This window comes from Rosa rugosa, chromosome 5 (genome assembly GCF_958449725.1).
Source record: "Rosa rugosa chromosome 5, drRosRugo1.1, whole genome shotgun sequence".
NCBI lineage: Eukaryota > Viridiplantae > Streptophyta > Magnoliopsida > Rosales > Rosaceae > Rosa > Rosa rugosa.
Window position 1 is genome coordinate 1,390,470 of NC_084824.1, and position 20,133 is coordinate 1,410,602.

At 37.7% G+C, this 20,133-nt stretch overlaps 1 protein-coding gene and 1 pseudogene across 1 annotated transcript; both read right to left on the reverse strand.

Moving 5' to 3' along the window:
* Nucleotides 1-1,178: 1,178 nt before the first annotated feature.
* Nucleotides 1,179-2,951, reverse strand: LOC133713193 (non-functional NADPH-dependent codeinone reductase 2-like; annotated as a pseudogene).
* A 13,232-nt stretch (nt 2,952-16,183) lies between these two features.
* Nucleotides 16,184-19,041, reverse strand: LOC133710403 (zinc finger protein SHOOT GRAVITROPISM 5-like). The gene is made up of 3 exons (XM_062136472.1): nt 18,418-19,041; nt 17,943-18,345; nt 16,184-17,168 (listed from the first exon to the last, which is right to left on the reverse strand). The coding sequence occupies exons 1-3, from the start codon at nt 18,575-18,577 to the stop codon at nt 16,310-16,312; spliced, it is 1,422 nt and encodes a 473-aa protein (XP_061992456.1). The 5' UTR covers nt 18,578-19,041; the 3' UTR covers nt 16,184-16,309.
* Nucleotides 19,042-20,133: the final 1,092 nt, after the last annotated feature.

A 20,133-nucleotide genomic window follows, 5' to 3' on the forward strand; every position in this document is an offset into this window, starting at 1 on the left:
GTTTTGGATGTGAACCCCAAATTACTTTATCAGATAGAACGTGATGAGACATTTTCGACTACTGGCAAGCTTCCCATTTTTCTCAACACTACCACTCTTAGCTTCAAATTAGAGTATGGCAATTGATCGATACGAGGACTTCAATATATAATACATAGCAAACTCGGATTCCTTTGTGATTCCCAAATAAACACCTCACACCTGCACTAACCTTGAACTTTGGACTAAACTATTATTCTTAACTCGACCTTTGGGTTAAGTCTAAGAAAAAAATTTGTTGATTCCCGTGTGCTCCAGCTATTCCTGCATTATAAATTGACCATTATAAATCTCAATGAACTTCATATTAAGCATTAAAATCTTGACCTCTAAAGATGGGAGGAGATCTGTCAGATGGGGGTGACAGCCTGAAAGGTGATCTCTAAGATTTAGTAACATGGGGGAATTGGGGGTGGGTGTTTATTAATTAGCACATTCAAATTCTTTAATTTCTAATTTAGTTCTGTTAGAAATCATGGTGGGGTGATTAAGTATCAGAAAGCATGAAGAAAATGGCTATGGTGATGCGAACCAAAAATCCTAGAACCAGTGAAGGTGAGGAAGACGATGAAGGAAAGGAAGAGAGAGCTAAACAGACTTGGCTATTTCTCTGAGTGTTTGTTACAAATGCTTAGCTAAACTAATTGCAGACGCTAATTGGAGATATATACTACTCATGCAAAACAGGTTGCCTTATTTCCACTAACTCTTAACAGAACGGTTGGATTAATGACACGTATTCACTGGCTTGTGTATGTAACTGATACGATTAGACTTTCATCATTTGAGTCATGTCTTGAATGTGTGACACGTGTAGTTTCTTGATCATTTTGCAATGCTGTACGTTGATCTGATTGACCTTGAGCTTGATTGATAGATGGAGCTTCGCTCTTCATCTTAACAAGTTCCAAAGGCAAAAGTTTTTCTACCTCCCACCCTCCCAGACTCAAATGTAAGCCCAATAATCTATCATTTGGCAAAACGTTAAACGCCTAACATAACCGCTCACAAAGGCCCAATAAGTTACAAAGTTTAGCTCTCTATTATCAAAGACTTGATGATAATTTATTCAACTCTTTATGTTTGTGGGGTTAGGTACTAATGGTGATTGGTCAATAATCGTAAAGATTGAGATATGATTTGGCTAAATTTGATTTTGTTCCCTTCAATATAAAAAAAGAAACCGTTACACAAAGTGACATTTAGATTTACTGAGCATTGAACTTGAAAAGTTGAAAGAAATAAATTAGAGCAAGAGATAAACTTTACGATAGTATTGATGTTAAACTTCTCCATCCCAAAACTCTTCGGGAGACTTGTAAGAGCAACTCCAACAGCTTCCCTATAATTTTTGTATAATAGGGAAGTAAAAGTCAAAGCTTTAGCATTTTTTTATTCTCCAACTCCAACAGATTCTCTATTTTACAGCAATTTCTAAAATCTCCATATTCTTCCTTAAATTTTTAGAGCTTGCTGTAAATATAGGGAATTTGGTTTTCTCTTTCCTCACTTTCCCTAAAATAGAGATAGTTATAGGGAATCTGTTGGAGCAAAAGAGGCTTATTTTTCCCTAAAGTAGAGAAAAATCAAAATATAGGGAAGCTGTTGGAGTTGCTCTAAGGGCCTTGATCTGCTATGAATTCAAATGCGAGATATCCTCTTTTTTGCGGGATTTGATCGATCTTTTCCAGCTCCTCAAGATTAAGCTCCCAGTCGAATATTTCCACATTTTCTTTAATCCTGTCCTTATTGAAGCTCTTCACCACAAAACTCACCCCTTGCTCATAAAGCCACCTCAAACAAACCTGAGCAAGAGATTTTCCTTTTGCATCTGCAATCTGTTTGAGGACTTCACATTCCCTTACGGCGTTTGATCCCCAAGGTGTTCCTTTTCCCCCCCAAAGGAGAGTAGGCCGTGACAACTATACCCTTTCTCTTACACAATTCTCTCAACTTTTTCTGCTGCCATACTGGATTCATCTCCGCCTTAACAAAACAATTACCAAATTAATTGATTAACAAAAAACAAATTAGCTAAGCATGGATATGTAGATGCATGCATGATCCAGTACTAAATTTAGAAGCATGCAAAATCATAGAATGATCAAGCCTCTCAACTAATTAATTGGCTACCAAATAAGTACTATTATTAATTACTTGATTGACTGCAGGAGGGATTTTGGCAGTGGCAAGCAAGGTTTCGATCTTTTTGCATGAAAAATTGCAGACTCCAATGGACTTGGTGAGGCCTAGCTTCTGACACTCTTCCATGGCTTCCCACACCCCCTTAAAGTCTGTAGGAAGAAGGTGCTCTTTGTTAACAGGAAAGTCATAGCTTCTTGTCTTCAAACTCACAGGCCAATGAATCGGATAAAGGTTAAGGTACTCCAATCTCAGATTCCTGCATGCAGGAAAACAAATACATGTCATAATAGCCTAGCTAATTGGTATTAACAGTTGTAATGAAATTCATTAATTAATATTGAAAATGAAATACACATATATATACTTGAGGGTGTTCTGAATGGCAGGGAGGACACGGTGAGGGTGTGCATCACAGCACCAAAGCTTGGAAGTAACAAAAAGTTCATCCCGGGATTTGATGAGGCCAAGAGAAATAGCTTCGCCGATAGCTTCACCAAGAACTTGCTCAGTCTGGTAAGCCGCTGCCGTATCAAAATGTCTGTAACCAATTTTGATTGCACTGAGAATGGCTTCTTTTTCTCTACTTTGTTCAGAGGCAGGAAAAGGATATACAGCCGTTCCTAGACCTTGCACCGGAATACTGTAACTACTTGGGGAGGCTAGCAGTGGCAACTCCGGAATGCTTATGCTTTCCATTGATGATTGATCCTAACCACAATCCACATGCAGTAAGTTACTACCTGCTCTATAAAGCAGTGGCCGGCATGTGTCAACGAGCTAGGTAGGTTGTCCTTTACATATGTGACAACTTTACATGGTCCATGAAAGGTGACTGATGAATTATTTCACACAAAGAAGATGATCGAGAAAAAGCTGGCCTTTCCAAATGTTGGACAAGATGAGTGATCACTATCTCTATCTCGATTATAGACTTATAGCCATATGTGTAGTCATTAAGTTCAAATACAAGCTACGTGACGATCGATTACTTTTAGTGATCAAACTGTTTTGTATCCCAAGTATAATTTAGTTCAGAGGTATCCGATTCTGATCTTTAACATGTAATTACATGTATATATATACTCTCGGCATCCTTCCTGCTCATGGCATTCTTCTGTATGGCAGCATCATCCATGATTTCACCTTTGGCACTGTCCAGCTAGCAATATATTGTTATCAACGAGCTAGTACCCCAACCGCAACCCCAGCCCTGGCCACGGCCGCAGCCGCAGCGCCGGGCCAAGGAGGAACTTGATAATCATATATTGTCCTAGTAAATTGGCCCTTGAAGCCATCTTAAAATTATGACTCTCCATATGCCAAATTTTATCAATTTTGTTTACACTCAAGTTCTATATATATATCAACGTACGTAAGATTTTACATATGGAATATGTTTTGTTTTCAATGAGTAATATGCTACAGTCCTCCATAAAGAATTAGGATGTTTCATGTTTCATTTTGAGCTATGTACTTCTTTAACATATATCGTGTTATATTGACATTGTCAATCCATCTTTACGGCATTGTTTTCAAATTCATACAAATTGTTGTCATACAGAAAGGGATGTTTGCGCATATATCATTCACTTTTTCATCGCAAATTAATATATCTTTGTAATTTTAAATTGTATTTGTTTGAATCAATATATCTTAAAATTTAGCATTTCATGTTAATTTTTTTTATATAAGATGAAGCATTGACCTATACTAGCAAATTTTCCCTTCAAAATTGATTTTTCGCGGATAAGGTTCCTATTGTTATAAAGTTGAGAAAGTATGGAGAGAGAATAGTTGGGAGGAAGTAGAAGTGTTCTCATTCAGTCTTATTAGCCTCCTTTATATAGAGGTATGGTTTACATCAAAGTACATAACTAATGAGTATTTACATGGACATCCACATAGATAATAATATTTACAACACTCCCCCTTGGATGTCCACCAATGAATGATGGTATTGGACACGCTTATTGTTGCCTCGTTAAAAACCTTGCCAGGTAACAAAAACCCAGTGGGACAAAAATAACCCTGGTCGAAGGACAAAAAGAGCACAACGCGCATATGTCCTAGGTTGCATACTTCTGGATGCTCCCCCTGATTGTTGCAATCCTTAATTATGTATGCGATAAGCTACATGTACCATGTATAGTGGTTTGATGTGTCTATCACAGAAGTGAGACCATGTGTGCTTTGCATATAGGGGCTCATCACAAATTTTCATACCTGCAAAGGTTAAGCAATACCAACAAAGCTAGACGATTTTCAATAAGCCTTACCTCATATGATAAGGTTAGAAACAATCTCATATGCTCAAATTCATACACAAAGTAATAGTTAAACAATATAAAGAATTTGACACATTTAACTTTCTATAGTTTAAAACATTGAAAAATCACTATGGCATACCTAGCCATAAATATCAATATCTTTATGTATTGATATGTCTCATATAAGCTCTATAAGCTCTTCAAGAGCTCTAAGTAATTCAAAACTTTGCAAAAGTTAGAATATGTTGCAACACTATAATCATAATTCGAATTCGATTTCGTAGTCTTGTCATAGTACTCATTAAGGCAATTTAGATCTCGTTGACTAGAACGAAATGAGTACATATGAGCTAGCTTTAGACTCTTTGATTCCATGAGTGAGCTTCAGGCTCTTTCAACCTTTCATGGACTTGCATTTGAATTATTCATGTATTTGAGTCCCTTGAGGATTTGATAAGCAATACGCTTACAATGACACTTTACTTTTGAGATTTTGCTTTTAGCAATGTGTCTTTAAGATCTTCATAATATACGATGACAATGTGCCATAAATCTCTCGTCAATATAACAGCTATATGTAACACTGTATTTATAGAAAATTGTCATTCGTATAAGGAAAGATGTTCACAATCTCATGTCTCTATAAATAGACATTGTGTCATAGTGATTTATCTTCACTTTTGATAAATATCTTTTTGTACCATGTAGGGTTAAAAGGTCCAAGTATTTCATCACGTTTCAAATATTCAATTTCATTGGAATTGCCTATTTCCAATTTGGCCAATAATATACTTTGTCGACATTCATGGTGAAACGTGGTATAGCATCCATACAGCCCTTAAAGATTTTTGGTAGCTACCAAATGTAAATTATCATCGATGATCAACAATCATAGATCCTACACATTCTTATATGCATGCATTAGCTATAAGCTTATTGATATTGGGTACCCATGCCACTTCTGGGGCATACATTGTCGCTTCTAGGACAATCATCTCTCATAGATGAATTATGTAGCGAATGTGGATATTTTTACTTATAATCTCATATAGAGCACTATAGGGCTTGTATGATCTTCCCTTTTTGGGAGGTTAAAACTTTAGACCTTGTGGATATAATCCACACAAATTCACGCCGTTATTCAAATGACAGTAGTCTTTCCTTCCCCTAACGGCGGGAAGACTGTCTTATTTGGATCATGCTAAAAAAATGCGTTCAAAAATCTATCACTTTCTTTGGAGTGAAGATGTTCATTGGTTGGTGGCGAACTCAAACCAAGATTTAGGTCAAAACATGCTTTGTTCATTAGCATCAACCATATTGATTTATTATTGTATCACCAAGACATCATTTCCTAATGGCGTACCTACACCATTTGTATGTGTAGCCATATTAGGAGCTGTGATATTGTTTAATGACATTCTCTTCAGGAGAATCATGTCAATTGGATACACTTGCATCCCACAAATCAAATGGAGTCTACATTGTTTGTATTAATATGGTTGGTCTCTGGGACTTTAACTCAGGCAGATGCCTTTGCATTTAGCATATAATTTTGTCACTATCTTTTATCAAATCACTAGCTTAGATATTTCCCAAAATCAAAATGAGACGGTGGATAAATATCTCACACCAATTCATGTCGTTCTTCAGGAACAATCTTTCTCTCCCTCATGGCAGGAGGATTGTCTCATTAAAGTGACAACTCGCAAATATGCGATAAATAAACAATTTCCTTATGTGTAAGGTTAGCAGTCATCAAAACTTGTAAGTGATTCCACGCAACATGGTAGATAAAAGATGACGCAACTTTACATGCCAAAATAGTGTATTTGATTTAATGAACTTCTGGTTCATGACATTATATGCCTCAATTTACTATACAAATTTGACATGAGAGAGCAAATAGTATTCTCTAACCACATTGGAGGAACTTAGTGCGACAATACTTCAAATTAGGTAACATGATAGTAGTTCATTCAGAGCCACAAAACAAGATCTACAATTCCTGATATGAGTGTTACCTTAAATTTAGTAAACATCAATTGTGAAATATCAACAATTGCAATGGACCAAATTTATTTTGAACTGCTGGCCAGAATGATATACTCAAAATTTCGAGTTAAAGACTACAATTCATAAAACTTTATCATGTGGAGAACCTCACACATATAAATGTGTAGTCATAAAGAGGAGGGACTTTAGGCCCTCATAGAATTGGAGATCCAAGAAACTTGAGGTTTCAATTTTTCAATTTATAAAAACCTCTTAAGGAACATCAGGTTCCTAGATAATCGGATTAAGAAACATTTAGTTTCAGTGGAAAATCAAGAGGTTACAATAAATCAGTGGAGTAACACAATAGTGCTTTCAATTTGCTTATTGTAAGCAAAAGACATAAGACATATGTGATGAATCGCAATCTTCTTATTAGTGAATGCAATTTAATTTGACCAGTGCCCTTTCGAAAGTGGCTTGATAATCATCCACCATATAGTGTACCATAGGCGACACACGCCTAATTTACAATTTCCTCACATGTCTGGGTGTTAGGGCAGTATTTACATTGACTCCTGATTTCTCTCTTGCCATGATCCACTTCTTGTGGCATTTCATGGTATAGCCATGTCAATCGGTTTTCTTACTATACAATGAGATCTATGAGACGGGGAGATCATACATCTCTAGTAATATTGGAGGCACAGAATGCAAAGGGACAATAATGTGTGCTCTTCTGGAGCCATCAATCAGATATGTAAGATCTGAGATGATTGTTATATTAGCCTCATAAGCATAAGCCTTAGTAATGTTTTCTGGACACCATGAATAAAATTGCATTGCCTGAAAGTCACTCAAAACATAAAGTTTGAAGATGACACAAATCAAATTTGCAAGAATTGAACAGTGGATCTCATAGGATATACACGAAGCTTCTGGTTCGTGTTATACATGTAAAACATGACGTTCAATTATTGTATTGTTGTTTGATGTAGATTAATAACAACAAATGCATTTTGAACTTCTGGCCAAAATGATTATTCGAAATACCGAGTTTAAACTTTATGACCATAACTTATGAGTGAAGGACTTTAGATGGTCATCTCTAGTTAGGTTGATCATTGAGGAACTTCAAGTCCTCATGTAATTAAGGATCAAGGAACTACAGGTTCTGATCTCTTTTAATTACAAAATTCACGATCACAAATTTGGGGTATACTCATACTCATTCGTCATAAACCAACTGTTAAATATCTGCTTACTTTTAAATTGGTGTCAATATAATTCCCTCAAAACTTCAGTTTGAGGTTGACCGAGATTAAAACTCTTCGATAAATTGTCCATATATCCACTCGAAGCTTAAGGCTCGAGTCTGCACAATTAGAACTTCAAGTTCTAAGGAGGAATGCTTTAAGCAGGCATAAAGAAGAATGTATCAATCGACATATGAAAATTTACTCGAAACTTCTAGTTCGAGTTGACATAAAGTCAAATAAACTATGAATATGTGTAATCGAAGCTTCAGGTTCGAATTTTTTTTCTATGAACTGCAAGTTCTAAGATTTTGTAATTTGAACTTCGGGTTCAAATAAATTTGGTGCTCGAAACTTCAGGCTCGAGGTGACTAAAGTGAAGCTTCAAGTTCACTTTGAACTAATTTATACTTTATACTCAAAGCTTCGGGTTTGAGTTTTACTGTTAGAACTTCAGGTTCTACTATGAAATTTTGAACTTCTGGTTCAAAAAAAATTACATTCGAAATTCATATGTTCGAGGTATAAGTCTACTGGTCCGTATGAGTAAAAAAAATTAATTTAAAAGATAAGTATTGTAACGAAAGTACATAACAAAATAGAAAAATTGCAGGGAAGAAAAATAAATAGATAAACTATGCAATAAAATTAACTGTGGAAACTTCTGGTTCCATTAATGAAGAAAATACACAGAACTTCTGGTCTGCTTAACTTCACAAAATGATAATCTTTTTTCTCTCCTCTAATCACACAAGAACATAATTTTATCTTGTGGAGAACGTAGCTGCTAGCTTTAGCCAAGTGCTCAAAATTGAACTTCAAATTCACATTGTCGTACGGAGGAGGGAACCCCAATACCAAAAAAAAAAATTGAGGAACTTCTGGCCCTCTTATAATTATTGGGGATCAAAAATATGTGAGTTCATATACTCGATTATATAATTCTGAGGATCTTCTGGCCCTCGTAATTGTATAAATTTGAGAGACTTCATGTCGCAATCTCTGAAGAACATCAATCAAGTCGTCTTGTAATCAGATCAAGAGACTTTAGGTCTCGATCAATTTTAATTACCATAATAAGGTGGTCAGATCAAACAATAAATCAATAAAATAGAGGCCAAAATAAAAATTACCTTGTTCGATCAGTTAAGTTCACCCATACGGTTTGTAGACCAAAGGAAATCAATTGCTTTGATACAAACCAAACAAATTTATTTCCTCACTGCAAATCTTGCATATGTGAACGGTGGTCTAGCCGTAACAAAGCATATATCTATGATACAGAAAAAAAAAAAACAAATCTGTTTCGAATCGGTATATATATATCATCTATAAACAATCAGATCTGTAAAACATGAGCCATAAAATTTCATTAAAAAAATTGGTAAAGCAAGCAACGTAAGTGTTAATACCAGCATCAATATTGATATACATTTAAACTATAATTGAATTAGACTGCATATCAAGATCATATTTTATATGATAACGACTTTTGGAGTCAAATAAGTAATAAAAGCATTTATTTGATGAAGGCTGGATAGAATCATCGGGTTGATCATACCATGATCCTTTAAATCTTGACCAATCTGAAATACCTGCACGTTAATCAATAGATAACAACAAATAAGAGAACCAAATAGCTGATGAAGCTATATAGGTAAGAGCAAACGATAATCGTTCAATTGTATCGAAAATCATTTTACTTCAAAAAAAGGATCATAGGGCTGATGATAAATATCAATCAAACAAAACTCATAGATCAAGATTTAGGGTCAAGCAACAACGTTGCACCATATGACTCATGGATCATCATAGAGTTAAAAAAATAAATAAATAAAGCACTCAAGAAAACAGAGCAAAACGTGCTGATAACGTGTAATAAAGTTGAGAAAGTATGGAGAGAGAATAGTTGGGAGGAAGTAGAAATGTTCTCATTCAGTCTCATTAGCCTCTTTTATATAGAGGTAAGGTTTACATCAAAGTACATAACTAATGAGTATTTACATGGATATCCACAATTCCACATAGATAATAATATTTACAACACCTATTTTCTTTTTAAAAAAGATCGGAAGGGGTTAACCTTTTTTTTTTTTTTTTAATAAAAATTACTCACGAGGCCATATAACTATTTACAAGTATCATATGTCTTATGACCGCATCCAATGGGCTAATCCTTCCTAACGAGGAAGGCCCAATCCGGAACCCACCTAAATAAGCCTAGCCCATACCAATGGTATAGTGTTGGGTCTTCGAGTATTCTTTTTTCTTGGGCTAGGTCTTTCTTTTTAAAGAAAATTATTAGTTGGGTTAGATTTGAGAATGAGAGTTTCAGAATCGGACAAATCTGTAAGAATCTGAGCAAGTACTGTATTCCCCAGAAATCAGAATCATAATTCTGAGAGCTGCATTATAACTGGTAGCTCTAGGAGCAGTCAGCTAGCTGAGACGACTAGAGTCACAAGACCCCACGATCCCCCATCTTACATCTACCATTCTACATAGTGCCTCTATCTATCTATATACAGAGAGCAAAGAGCACAGAGCACAGTGCAGAATGGGCCACTCTCCACACAAAATTAGTGGTTTTACACATTATCACTAGCTCTTATCTTTTTATCTCCATCTTCCGGTTTTTTCAACCTTCCATGAATCTTGAATTTCATGGAGCTGACTAAGCCAACATTTTTTGGTAGTGTGCTTTTTGGATACTGGGAAAAAGGAAGAACGACTCGTATTATACCTGACTCGATCGATCCATGTAAGGTGGCATGGGTGAAATGGAAAGTTCCATCCACTCGCTACATGTTGGAAAACCAGAGAAAAGTTTTTGTCTCCATTTGTGTGAAAAAGATGCCATGCCTCTTTAAACAAGATAACATGTGTGTGGTGGCCTTCTTTTATTTCTTTTCTCAAAGAAAGAAAAGGGATTACCCTAGCTTGGTGAAAGATAAACAAATGAGTGGAAAAATCATAACTGCTATGTGAAAAGGAATAGAAAGAGTAAAATCAAGGCTACTGGCTTTTCCATAAACCATATTTTCTAGGGGTTTTGTCCATTTACACCATTTTTAGAGATTTTTTTCCCACTTACCCCATTAAGTTTTTTTAATTCTCTCTTACCCAAAACACTCTAAGGAGGTCTTCCCTAATACACCATTAAGATTTTTTTTTTGTTTTTTAATTTTTTTTAATACCATTTTACCCTTACCCCTTTGTTACTTAGAGAGAGAGAGAAACCATGGGAGACTTCGCCGGAGTCCGGTCACCGGCCGCCGGAATCCGGTGACCGGCCACCGGATTCCGGTCAACTTTCGCCGGATTCCGGTCACCGGCTACCGGCCACCGGAATTTGCTGAAAATCTCACCGGAAAGTTTTTTTGCCCCCAATAGACATCTATTGCCCCCTAATAGAGGCCTCTATTGCCCCCCAATAGACGTCTATTGCCCCAATAGTCTATTGCCCCCCAATAGACTACTATCAACCATGTATTGCCCCCCAATAGATGACTATCAGCCATGTATTGCCCCCCAATAGACGACTATCAGCCATGTATTGCCCCCCAATAGACGTCTATTGCCCCCCAATAGGACTTTCAGTCGCTAGAATGGGAACTAATCTCCCTAAATTTAGACAAATAAAAGTTTGATTACAAAAAAAAAACAAGGAGATTACGTCAATTCAAAACCTCTATTGCCCTCCAATAGACGTATATTGCCCCCCAATAAACCTTTAACAGATCTCTATTGCCCTCCAATAGCCCTTTACTGCCCTCTAATAAAACTTTTATTGAGAGTTAATTAAACTCCAAATTAAAACTCTACCTCCAATTCATAAAGATGCGTACACATAAATGGCAAAAATAACTGAAAGCTCAAGATTAAACTCAAAATTGCAGCAAATACTGCACCACCACTAACCAAGCCAAAATTAATGGGCAGCAAGACATAGTCACATAGAAGACAACAATGGTACACTGAACAGAGATTACTGGGAGGAAGAAAACAACATGCTATACTAACTGCAATTATAACACTAACCACTAAGTATTTAAATGGCAACGACTAAGGAGATATCAGAAGCCCTTCAATATAATACCGCTGGATAACTTTTATCATGCTATCTCTGCATTCAGTCCAGAATAAAGTCGACAAAGTTAAAAAACTTCTATCTTTTGGATAATACTGCCTGACTCATTAGCTTTTCTACACAGTCCATACACTCAAAAGTTTCCAATAAATTGCGAAACCACCTCATCATTCGAGAACTACTATTTGATCAATGAACGCTTCAACTAAAGTGCACAAGATAATGTGGCAAATAAAGCGCATTCTGGAAATTTATAATATACGAAATTCGGAAATTTTTTACTAGGGATGGTGAATTGGAAACTCAGAGGGTTCCAATTGCCAGCAAGCTATGTGTGCAATCAAGTGCGAGAATTGATGCAGTAGATGGAATCCCATAGTGAAAACAGTTCTTGGATCCAACCGTCCTGAAAACCAACCGTCTTGACTCTTGAAGACCAAAGTCACGGAGCTCTGCAACATTATCATCGCCACCGCGAAGCCGAACTTGACTATGATGAGGACGGAATAGAGTACCGACCTTGAGCTTGGAGGGATCGATGTCCAACGACAGCGTTTCGCGAGCGGAGAGGGCGGTGATCGAAAATCTGATCAGACGCCATTGCCGGAAGCCTCCTTCTGCTGCTACGACGTCAACGAGTCGCCGATCGATCGCCGATTTCAATGTTGTTGTTGTGCTACTCTGCAAAAGATCGAAGAAGGAAGGAATATAGTCTTTTCGATTTGTATGTTGGGAGCTTGCTAGCTAGGTTTGTGCCGACTGCTGCATGCTCAGAGAGAGAGAGAGAGAGGGGCTCCGGCCGGCGGGATGAGAGAGAGAGATATATAAGTGGTAGTGGCTGTGATTTCGTAATTAGTTTAAGGGCAAAGTTGTCATTTCGTTTTAAATTGGGTATGTGGGAATAAAAATCTGTTGGTGGGGTAAGTGAGATAATTTTAGCCAATTTTGGTGCTTTGGGTCAAGAACCCTATTTTCTATACAAGCCAAAGACTAAAATATCGAATATCGAGAAAATATCGATAGTTCAAAAAATGAAAATTTCGATGGAAATGTCGAGGAAATTTCAATCTAAGTAAATTTTCGAAAACAATGATGGAAATTTAGAAAGTAACATGGAAATCATCAATGAATTTTCATGAAATGTTTACATGATCAGTTCCCTATAGTATTTCAAAAATAATGTTTGATAAACTTAATTATATAATGATTGTAGTAATTTAGAGTATAATAAGATAAACCGACATGACAAGGAAATGAAATTCTAAATGAGAAATTTCAAAATGACTTAAATAGGAGATTTTTTTTTTTATCGGGAAGTTAGGTTAGTAACGCACACACTCATGCAGTGGTATTCCAGCACCTACACCGTCATTGCGGCGAAAGCCAGACTAATCTACTGCACCGCAGACGCACGAACTCAAAGGGTCCCTCAAATCTGTTGGCCACAGGATGGAACTGGGATTCGAACGCTAGAGCTGGGGGTTCCAGACTAGGCCGCTCGACCAGCACACCACACCACATGGTTCTTAAATAGGAGATTAGGAGAGTTAATTATTAATTATAATAATATTATACATTTAATATAGATATGTTAAAATAAACATCGGTCTTCATACAAACAGAAAAAAAAAATAGAAAATGGTCCATAGAAATACATATAAAAGTTTTTTTTTAATAGAGCCAAATGTTCACTAGTTAGCAAATTAGATAATCAAAAGATTTATAAGCATGGAGGGAAAAGAGTCAAAGAAGACCCTAAAAATTTATACAGTTTAGTCGGATTGGATAAGGACAAGAGCTAGTTTTCACGAGGTATCAGGTTCGAACCCCAACCTCGTTAAAATTTGGCTTCAATTTTAGTCAAAGTACTTTCTAACCAACTCACATATCGCGAGATGAGACAATAATCTCAGAATTTCGAGAGAATATCAGGAACTTCAAGAAATTTTCGAAGATTTTCGGAAATATCGTGAAAATTTTGAATATTTCTAGAAATATCGATCTTAAAAAAACGGAAATATCGAGGATATTATTGATTTTTCAGTCCTTGATACAAGCCGACAAGAGTCAAATTCATAGATGTGAATTTTTCTTTAGATATTTCTTCCCTACATGTTAAATGAAAGAGAATTTCCTTAACTTATTTTAAATTCTTTAATTGTTAAAATTTTCGTTTATTTGAAGCAATTCGTTGAATAATCTCTTTGCACTGTATGTCTTTGACATCTTATGACTTTATCTCAACACACATATTGCTTTAATTATATTTGTAATCCACAAATGGTGTGCATGTAGTATATATGAGGTAAGCATGACACCTTTATTCACCCAAGTTAAAGCACATATCTTGTTTTTTTTTGTAATTATTCCTGTCTCTAGCTGCATTCACTTTACTGTTGAAAGGCGATAAAAGGCAAAGTGGAAGCAGGTACACGCAAAGAGCCAGGAGGGTAATTTCAAAAGCAGGGCAATTGCAAAGCAAAGCCCATATCCATCCAAGGCTCCAAGCTAGTCCTGCTCCTAATTAACTGCGTGCTAAGTTACCATATATGTACCGTACCGGTAACTGTTGTAGGTGCTAATCCACTAGACAAAAAAGGAAGCCAACATTAAAAGGTGGGAAAGAAACCAACACCAACCTAAGCTAGCAAAGCTGAGATGAAGTGCACGTGGTCCTAAGTCCTAACATTGCGATCCCAGGGAGAACAAAAGCTCCAACCCAAAGTTGAAATTTTTGGCAGAAAGCTAGCTATACTAGCCAAGGCAGAAGAAAACCAAAGAAAGAAGATATGCATAAGCTGAAAAGAGTACCCTTTTTCTGCACCTTCGTCTTAATTTGTTTCGCTTTTGCTTTGCTTTCAATCGTGTAAGGAAAACCAGTAATTAACCACATACAGTCAGTTTTCATTTCCTCTATATCATTGAATTGGGTCAACTGGTCTATGGCTCTGTTATTGACCTAGCCATGTATATCATTCAACTTTGTTTAGAACGTACTGTTCTAGCTAGCTGCTCACTTGCACGACCCTCCTCCTCTACTGATTGATCTGATAAAGTAGAAGTAACTCTCTCTCTCTCTCTCTCTCTCTCTCGGGTGAAGTTGTACGTACGTAGTGTATGATAATACAGATGCACATGATCCAGTCGAGGGAGATATATGGAGTGAGTGAAGGAGGGAGTTTGAGTGTGAATTGTTTTAATTAGGTTGAGAGGGACGAGTGCCTGAGAGGAACAAGTCCAACAGTGGCACTGAAAAACATGGTTACCTTTTTATAAGCATTTATAAGGATTACAAATGCTCAGAAAACGACCTTCCATCTTTCTCACTCTCACACACTTGCAGTACTACCCTGCTTTCTCTCTTTCTCTCTATTCAATTCAATTCAATTTGGTTTTATGTGTATGTGTATGTAGGTCAGCAATCGTTGAAAGCTGCTTCCTTTCCGGCTTTCCCTTTCATTTGGCAAAAATGGTCCCAACAAACAATTTAATCAGTTAACTAACGCAACAAAATTCCCCATTAATCCAACAGTCATTCTATAATCTCGTCTTCCTAATTTTCAACTCCAAGTAAGCTGGGCCGGTAATTACCCAGCTAACTATGACATGCATATATATATATATATAGTCTCTGTCAACGACAAACTAAACATAATAGCGGAAGCGATTCGGAAGAGGATTATATGCACCGACAGTGCAAGTGCACTGTCAGTTATTTTAATCTCTAAAAAAATAACAGCCACTCATCTAATCCACTCCTTTATATATTTTAATATCAAAAAAATTACATCCATTCATATTGTAAGTACCCATGCACCATCGGTGCATGGAATACACTCCCGAGCGATTCACGATATTGGACGGATTGAAAATATCAAGACATTTTAACCATGCAATGATTGGGAACGGATTCAGAACACCGATTAAAAGTAGTGAGGGTCTAAAACCAGTGAGATTAGGTCATAGGGCTATAATTAGGGTGGTTGTGCATGTATGGTTAATTTTTGGAATGTATATAAGAAGCAGTAGAGAGCCACATGGCTACTATACATTTCAAATTTCTTGAGCTAGCTACATGATCTCAATCCTATGATTCACTCTATTTTTGGATGGACCCATGAGCATTTACTAGCTACTTTCCTTTGTTTTCGATCATTCTTAGTCTACGTACATAACTAAGCATTAGTTTTCCTCAACGTACGTACGTGAAGCAAATTAACCCTGTAAAAGTCACCCGCTTCCCTTTTTTTTATCTGAATTTTTGAAAAATATTAAATACAAGAGGACCCAATTACAAACACTTTAACGGAGTCCCCCAACCTTGGTCAGAAAATAAAGACCCCCTTCCCCTACTCTGCTACAGCAACAATAATTAACTGACAAAAAGTAGAGGAAAAAAGATAATGAGATCTGCTTAGATAAGCCTTGCTGCATGTGAAAACAAAAACAAAAAAACAAACAAATTGAATGCCCTCAATTAACAGCTAGTGCATGTTGTGGTGGTAATCATCACTGATTCATTGTTCTCCTTCTCCTTCGGTTGTGGCGGAGGACATGTAACTCATGCCGAGGGAGGTCGTCTCGTCGGAGGGTCCCACTCCGACTGCGTTAATAGGATTACTCGCATGGAAGTGTTGCTTGCAAGATGGACAAGTGATTTGCATAATGGCGGAGCTGATTTTCTTGGTGGATTGCTCTTTTAGTAGCTGAGCCTTTTGAAGCTCCGCCTGCGCTTGTTGCCTGATCCTCTTTGCGTTTGCGAACTCCAGCTCGGCCATCTCTATTTGCCGCTTGGCTTCTCGTCTGGCGTCTTCGGCGTAGGCCTTTTCCGCCATGGCCAACTTCAACTCCTCGGAGGCAAAGTCTTTCAACCTCGCCACTTCCCGACTTGCTCTACCACCAAAACCAATGTTTGTGTTCATTTCTCTTGATGAGCTTCGTGGCGAATCATTCTTTTGATCACCACCGCGTGATGAGCCGCCTATGGAAAGCTTCAAATGCGTTGCATAGTTTTCGTCTTCGTTTCGAGGGGAGGTTTGTGTGTCCGACGATGGAAGGAGTTTAAGTTCCAGCATATGCTCTTGTTCTTGTTCTCGTGGCTGTTGGTGGTTAGAAGTGGAAGGATTACCATCATGCCCCTCATGAGAGCTAATAAACACAACAGGTTGGTCATTTGGCTTTGGGATTACTCGTAATCCGGGCAATGGAGGAGCTGCATTGTTGTTATTATTAATGCTGAAATGGCCGTCGCTGGAGGGGCTGGTGCTCGACGCTGTTCGTGATGAGCAGGCCGCCGCCGGCTGAAGTGCCTGCAATTCTGGCCGGACAACATGTCGCACGCTGCAAGTATCTTGGTGCTCAATGAAACTCTCCACTCTGTCGAAACAAACGACAAACAATTAGAATGATAAAACTGGCTATATAGATCATCCTTAAAACTAAACATGGTATAATGTATAGCCATATCTTGGTGTTTTTTAAATACTAATTAATTACGAGCAACAAGACCTCCGCCCATAATCTCAAAGAAAGAACATAGCCTCTTCATGCAGGGTTACCAACAAGCAAATCTATATAAAATGAAAGAGGATCTCACATTCTCAGGTATGGATTATAAATGACTAGGTTTAATTAATTACTCACCTAAATAAAATATTAACTAAAATACTAAATACTGTTATGAAGGTTTTGATAAGGAATTTTGAATTTTAGCCAATCTATGGAAACTGTTCTTGGGAACTGCACAGTAATGCTGCTGCAGAGTCATTGAGCTTCCATTGGGTAGCCCAGATCATATACAGAGCCAAACCATGAGGATGAGGTCACCTTCTGCATACTGCTGCAATTTTCGAGGAAAACCAACCAACAAGCTACTACAGTAGTTTATGGGGGTTTTCAAGATTTGTTCTTATTCGCACACCTGCTTTTTATGGGGGGGGGGTTTAGGGTTTCAATGAAGGACAAGACTATATAGCCATTTCAAGCTAACATATCAAACCTACAATATGGAGTAATGGCGTTTTGTAAATAATTGAAAAATACAAATTAACCTGACCAACACCAACTACATAATAATTATATAATTTTGGCGTTTTGGGAACGAAATTAATAGAATTTAATCTGTAATGAATGAGAAATTAATTTTGAAACCTGGAAAACACACGGCCACAGTCGCAGGAATGTCCTCTGGTGCCACAGGTTTTGAGATGGGCCTTGTAATCGGATTGTACGGCGTAACCTTTGGAGCACTTGTCGCACACCCATTGCTTGTGGTTGCTGTGCTTTCGCCGGAAGTGCTTCTTGATTCCGACGAGATCGCCGAGCGCATGGCAAGGGTCGTGGTGGAGGCAGCTCGGCTCCGGGCACACAAACACCCTCTTCTTCACCTGATCCTGTATTTCCCGCTTCAGCAACTTCCACGGCACCTTGTGCCTTCTTCTGTGCATCTGCAGATTCTGGTCTCTCTGGAACCCCTGGTTACAGATCTCGCACACGTAACGGTCTGACTCCAGTAACGTTTTCGGGGAGAGAGACACCACTTCCGCATCCGGATCTGAAATTTAATCGATTAGTTAGGGATGCATGTGTCTAGCTGATTCATCAAATTGATCAATTAGGTACGTACCTGGGGTGCCGGCCGGTCGGCGTTTTCTTTTGTTTGTGGCTGTCGCTGCTGCTGCTGCTCCATTTTCTAAGGGAGTGAAGGCATGATGATGATCAGAGGAAGAATAAGGAGCAGCAGAGGAGGCACAAGTAGTGTTGGTGTGGTTGTTGTTGGCCAACATAGGGTGGAATGAGTTTGTTGTGAAAGTCCACTATATGAAACTAACCAAGGGATGAGAAGCAAATCAATCCCTACACTTGTACAGCCAGCAGTTGGAATAAGCTAGTGGGTGGGTTTCAGCTTTAGAGAGAGAGAGAGAGAGAGAGAGATTCAGAAGAGGAGGAGGAGGAGAGGAGATAATGGAGAGAGAAAGAAAGAGAGAGAGGTTGGAGGGGGGAAAGCTCTTGCTTTCTGCAATCAACTTTCTTTAAGCTTTAAGAGGCTTTTGAGGAGGGAGAGCTTTATAGCTAGCTAAGCTTTTTCCTTTTCTCTCATGGAGCTTTTTCTTTCTTTGTAGGTTTGTTTTTTCATTGACCACCCTTGAGCAGGTAAGGTTGTGGCCAGTCTTGTTTAGAAAGCTCCTTACTTTTTTTTTTCCTACAGAGAGAGAATTAGACTGATGATGGATATATAGAATGGAGAGAGGGAGAGAGAAAGAGGTGTGTGGGTGTACATGTGTGTTGTGTGTAATAGAAGAAGGAGGGGGAGAAAAAAAAAAAAAAAAAAGAGAGAGAAGGAAAGAGTCGCACACTTGAAACTATAGGGAGGCCCACAGAGAGGCAGAATTAGACAGAAACAAAAGAACATCCTTCCCATAAGAAAACAAACAGTCATTATTCGTCACACTAGTAACTTACTTGTTTGCATGAATAAATGCAATGCAGGCCAGACCACCTCCTCTTGCACGTGACATCATATCCCTCCTCACATGACCTGCTCACCCTCTCTCAAAACCACCAACCGTAAATTTTGAGGGTCAAAACTCTAAACAGTAACGAGAAAAAAAACATTTACGAGGGTTTTAGAAGCCGGAGAGTTCTTGTAGTTAGAGGCGGACTCTGACTGCGCTTGTTCTAAATGTTTTTCATTCTCCTCACTTTATCTTGCCAATTCCGCGTGTGCCACTTGTATGGTATTTTCAAAATGTAAAATTACTCATATATTTTGTCAAAGTATTCAAGCTATTGATGCATATGTTAACAGATTTTTAAACTACTACTTCTAATTAGTTTCGTTGAATTTGGTTACATTTCATTTATAGATTTTTATAATTGGGACCGAATATATCTTCTTACTTTCTGCTTCTACTGATATTGCCAAGAGGTTATCATTTTCTTTTATTTAAATAAAAGTTGCATGCTCTGTCTGTTAAGAACAAAAAATGCTGGAAAAGTTTAAGCTTGGTTAATTTGAACCGGGTGATTCATGATGGCATGGCGAGCTAATCTAGATTGACATGATTCTTCTTAATTCAACTAGTTAGCTTTTGAAAAGGTGAAAGGTGGTGACACGTTTAGTCATTTTCAACGAGGACGGGCTGCAATAATCATTCTCTAACTTCTATTTAGCCATCTTAATTAGTTGGATCAAGACAAATATATTTGCCGCTCTTAAGCATCCACATAAACGCAGACCAAGCTTTGTCCTTTTTTACGTCTTCAAAATTTGTGGTGATTAAAGTGCAAACCCACCACATAAATATCACCAAGACACCAACCCTTGCAAGAAAATTGAGAT

Excerpts from the sequence above, each read along its gene's own strand:
- LOC133710403 (XM_062136472.1), bottom strand. The coding sequence starts at position 18,577 with ATGTTGGCCAACAACAACCACACCAACACTACTTGTGCCTCCTCTGCT. Across the intron at positions 18,346-18,417 it reads CCGACCGGCCGGCACCCCAG|ATCCGGATGCGGAAGTGGTG; the intron begins GTACGTACCTAA and ends ATTAAATTTCAG. Across the intron at positions 17,169-17,942 it reads TGTGGCCGTGTGTTTTCCAG|AGTGGAGAGTTTCATTGAGC; the intron begins GTTTCAAAATTA and ends TTGTTTCGACAG.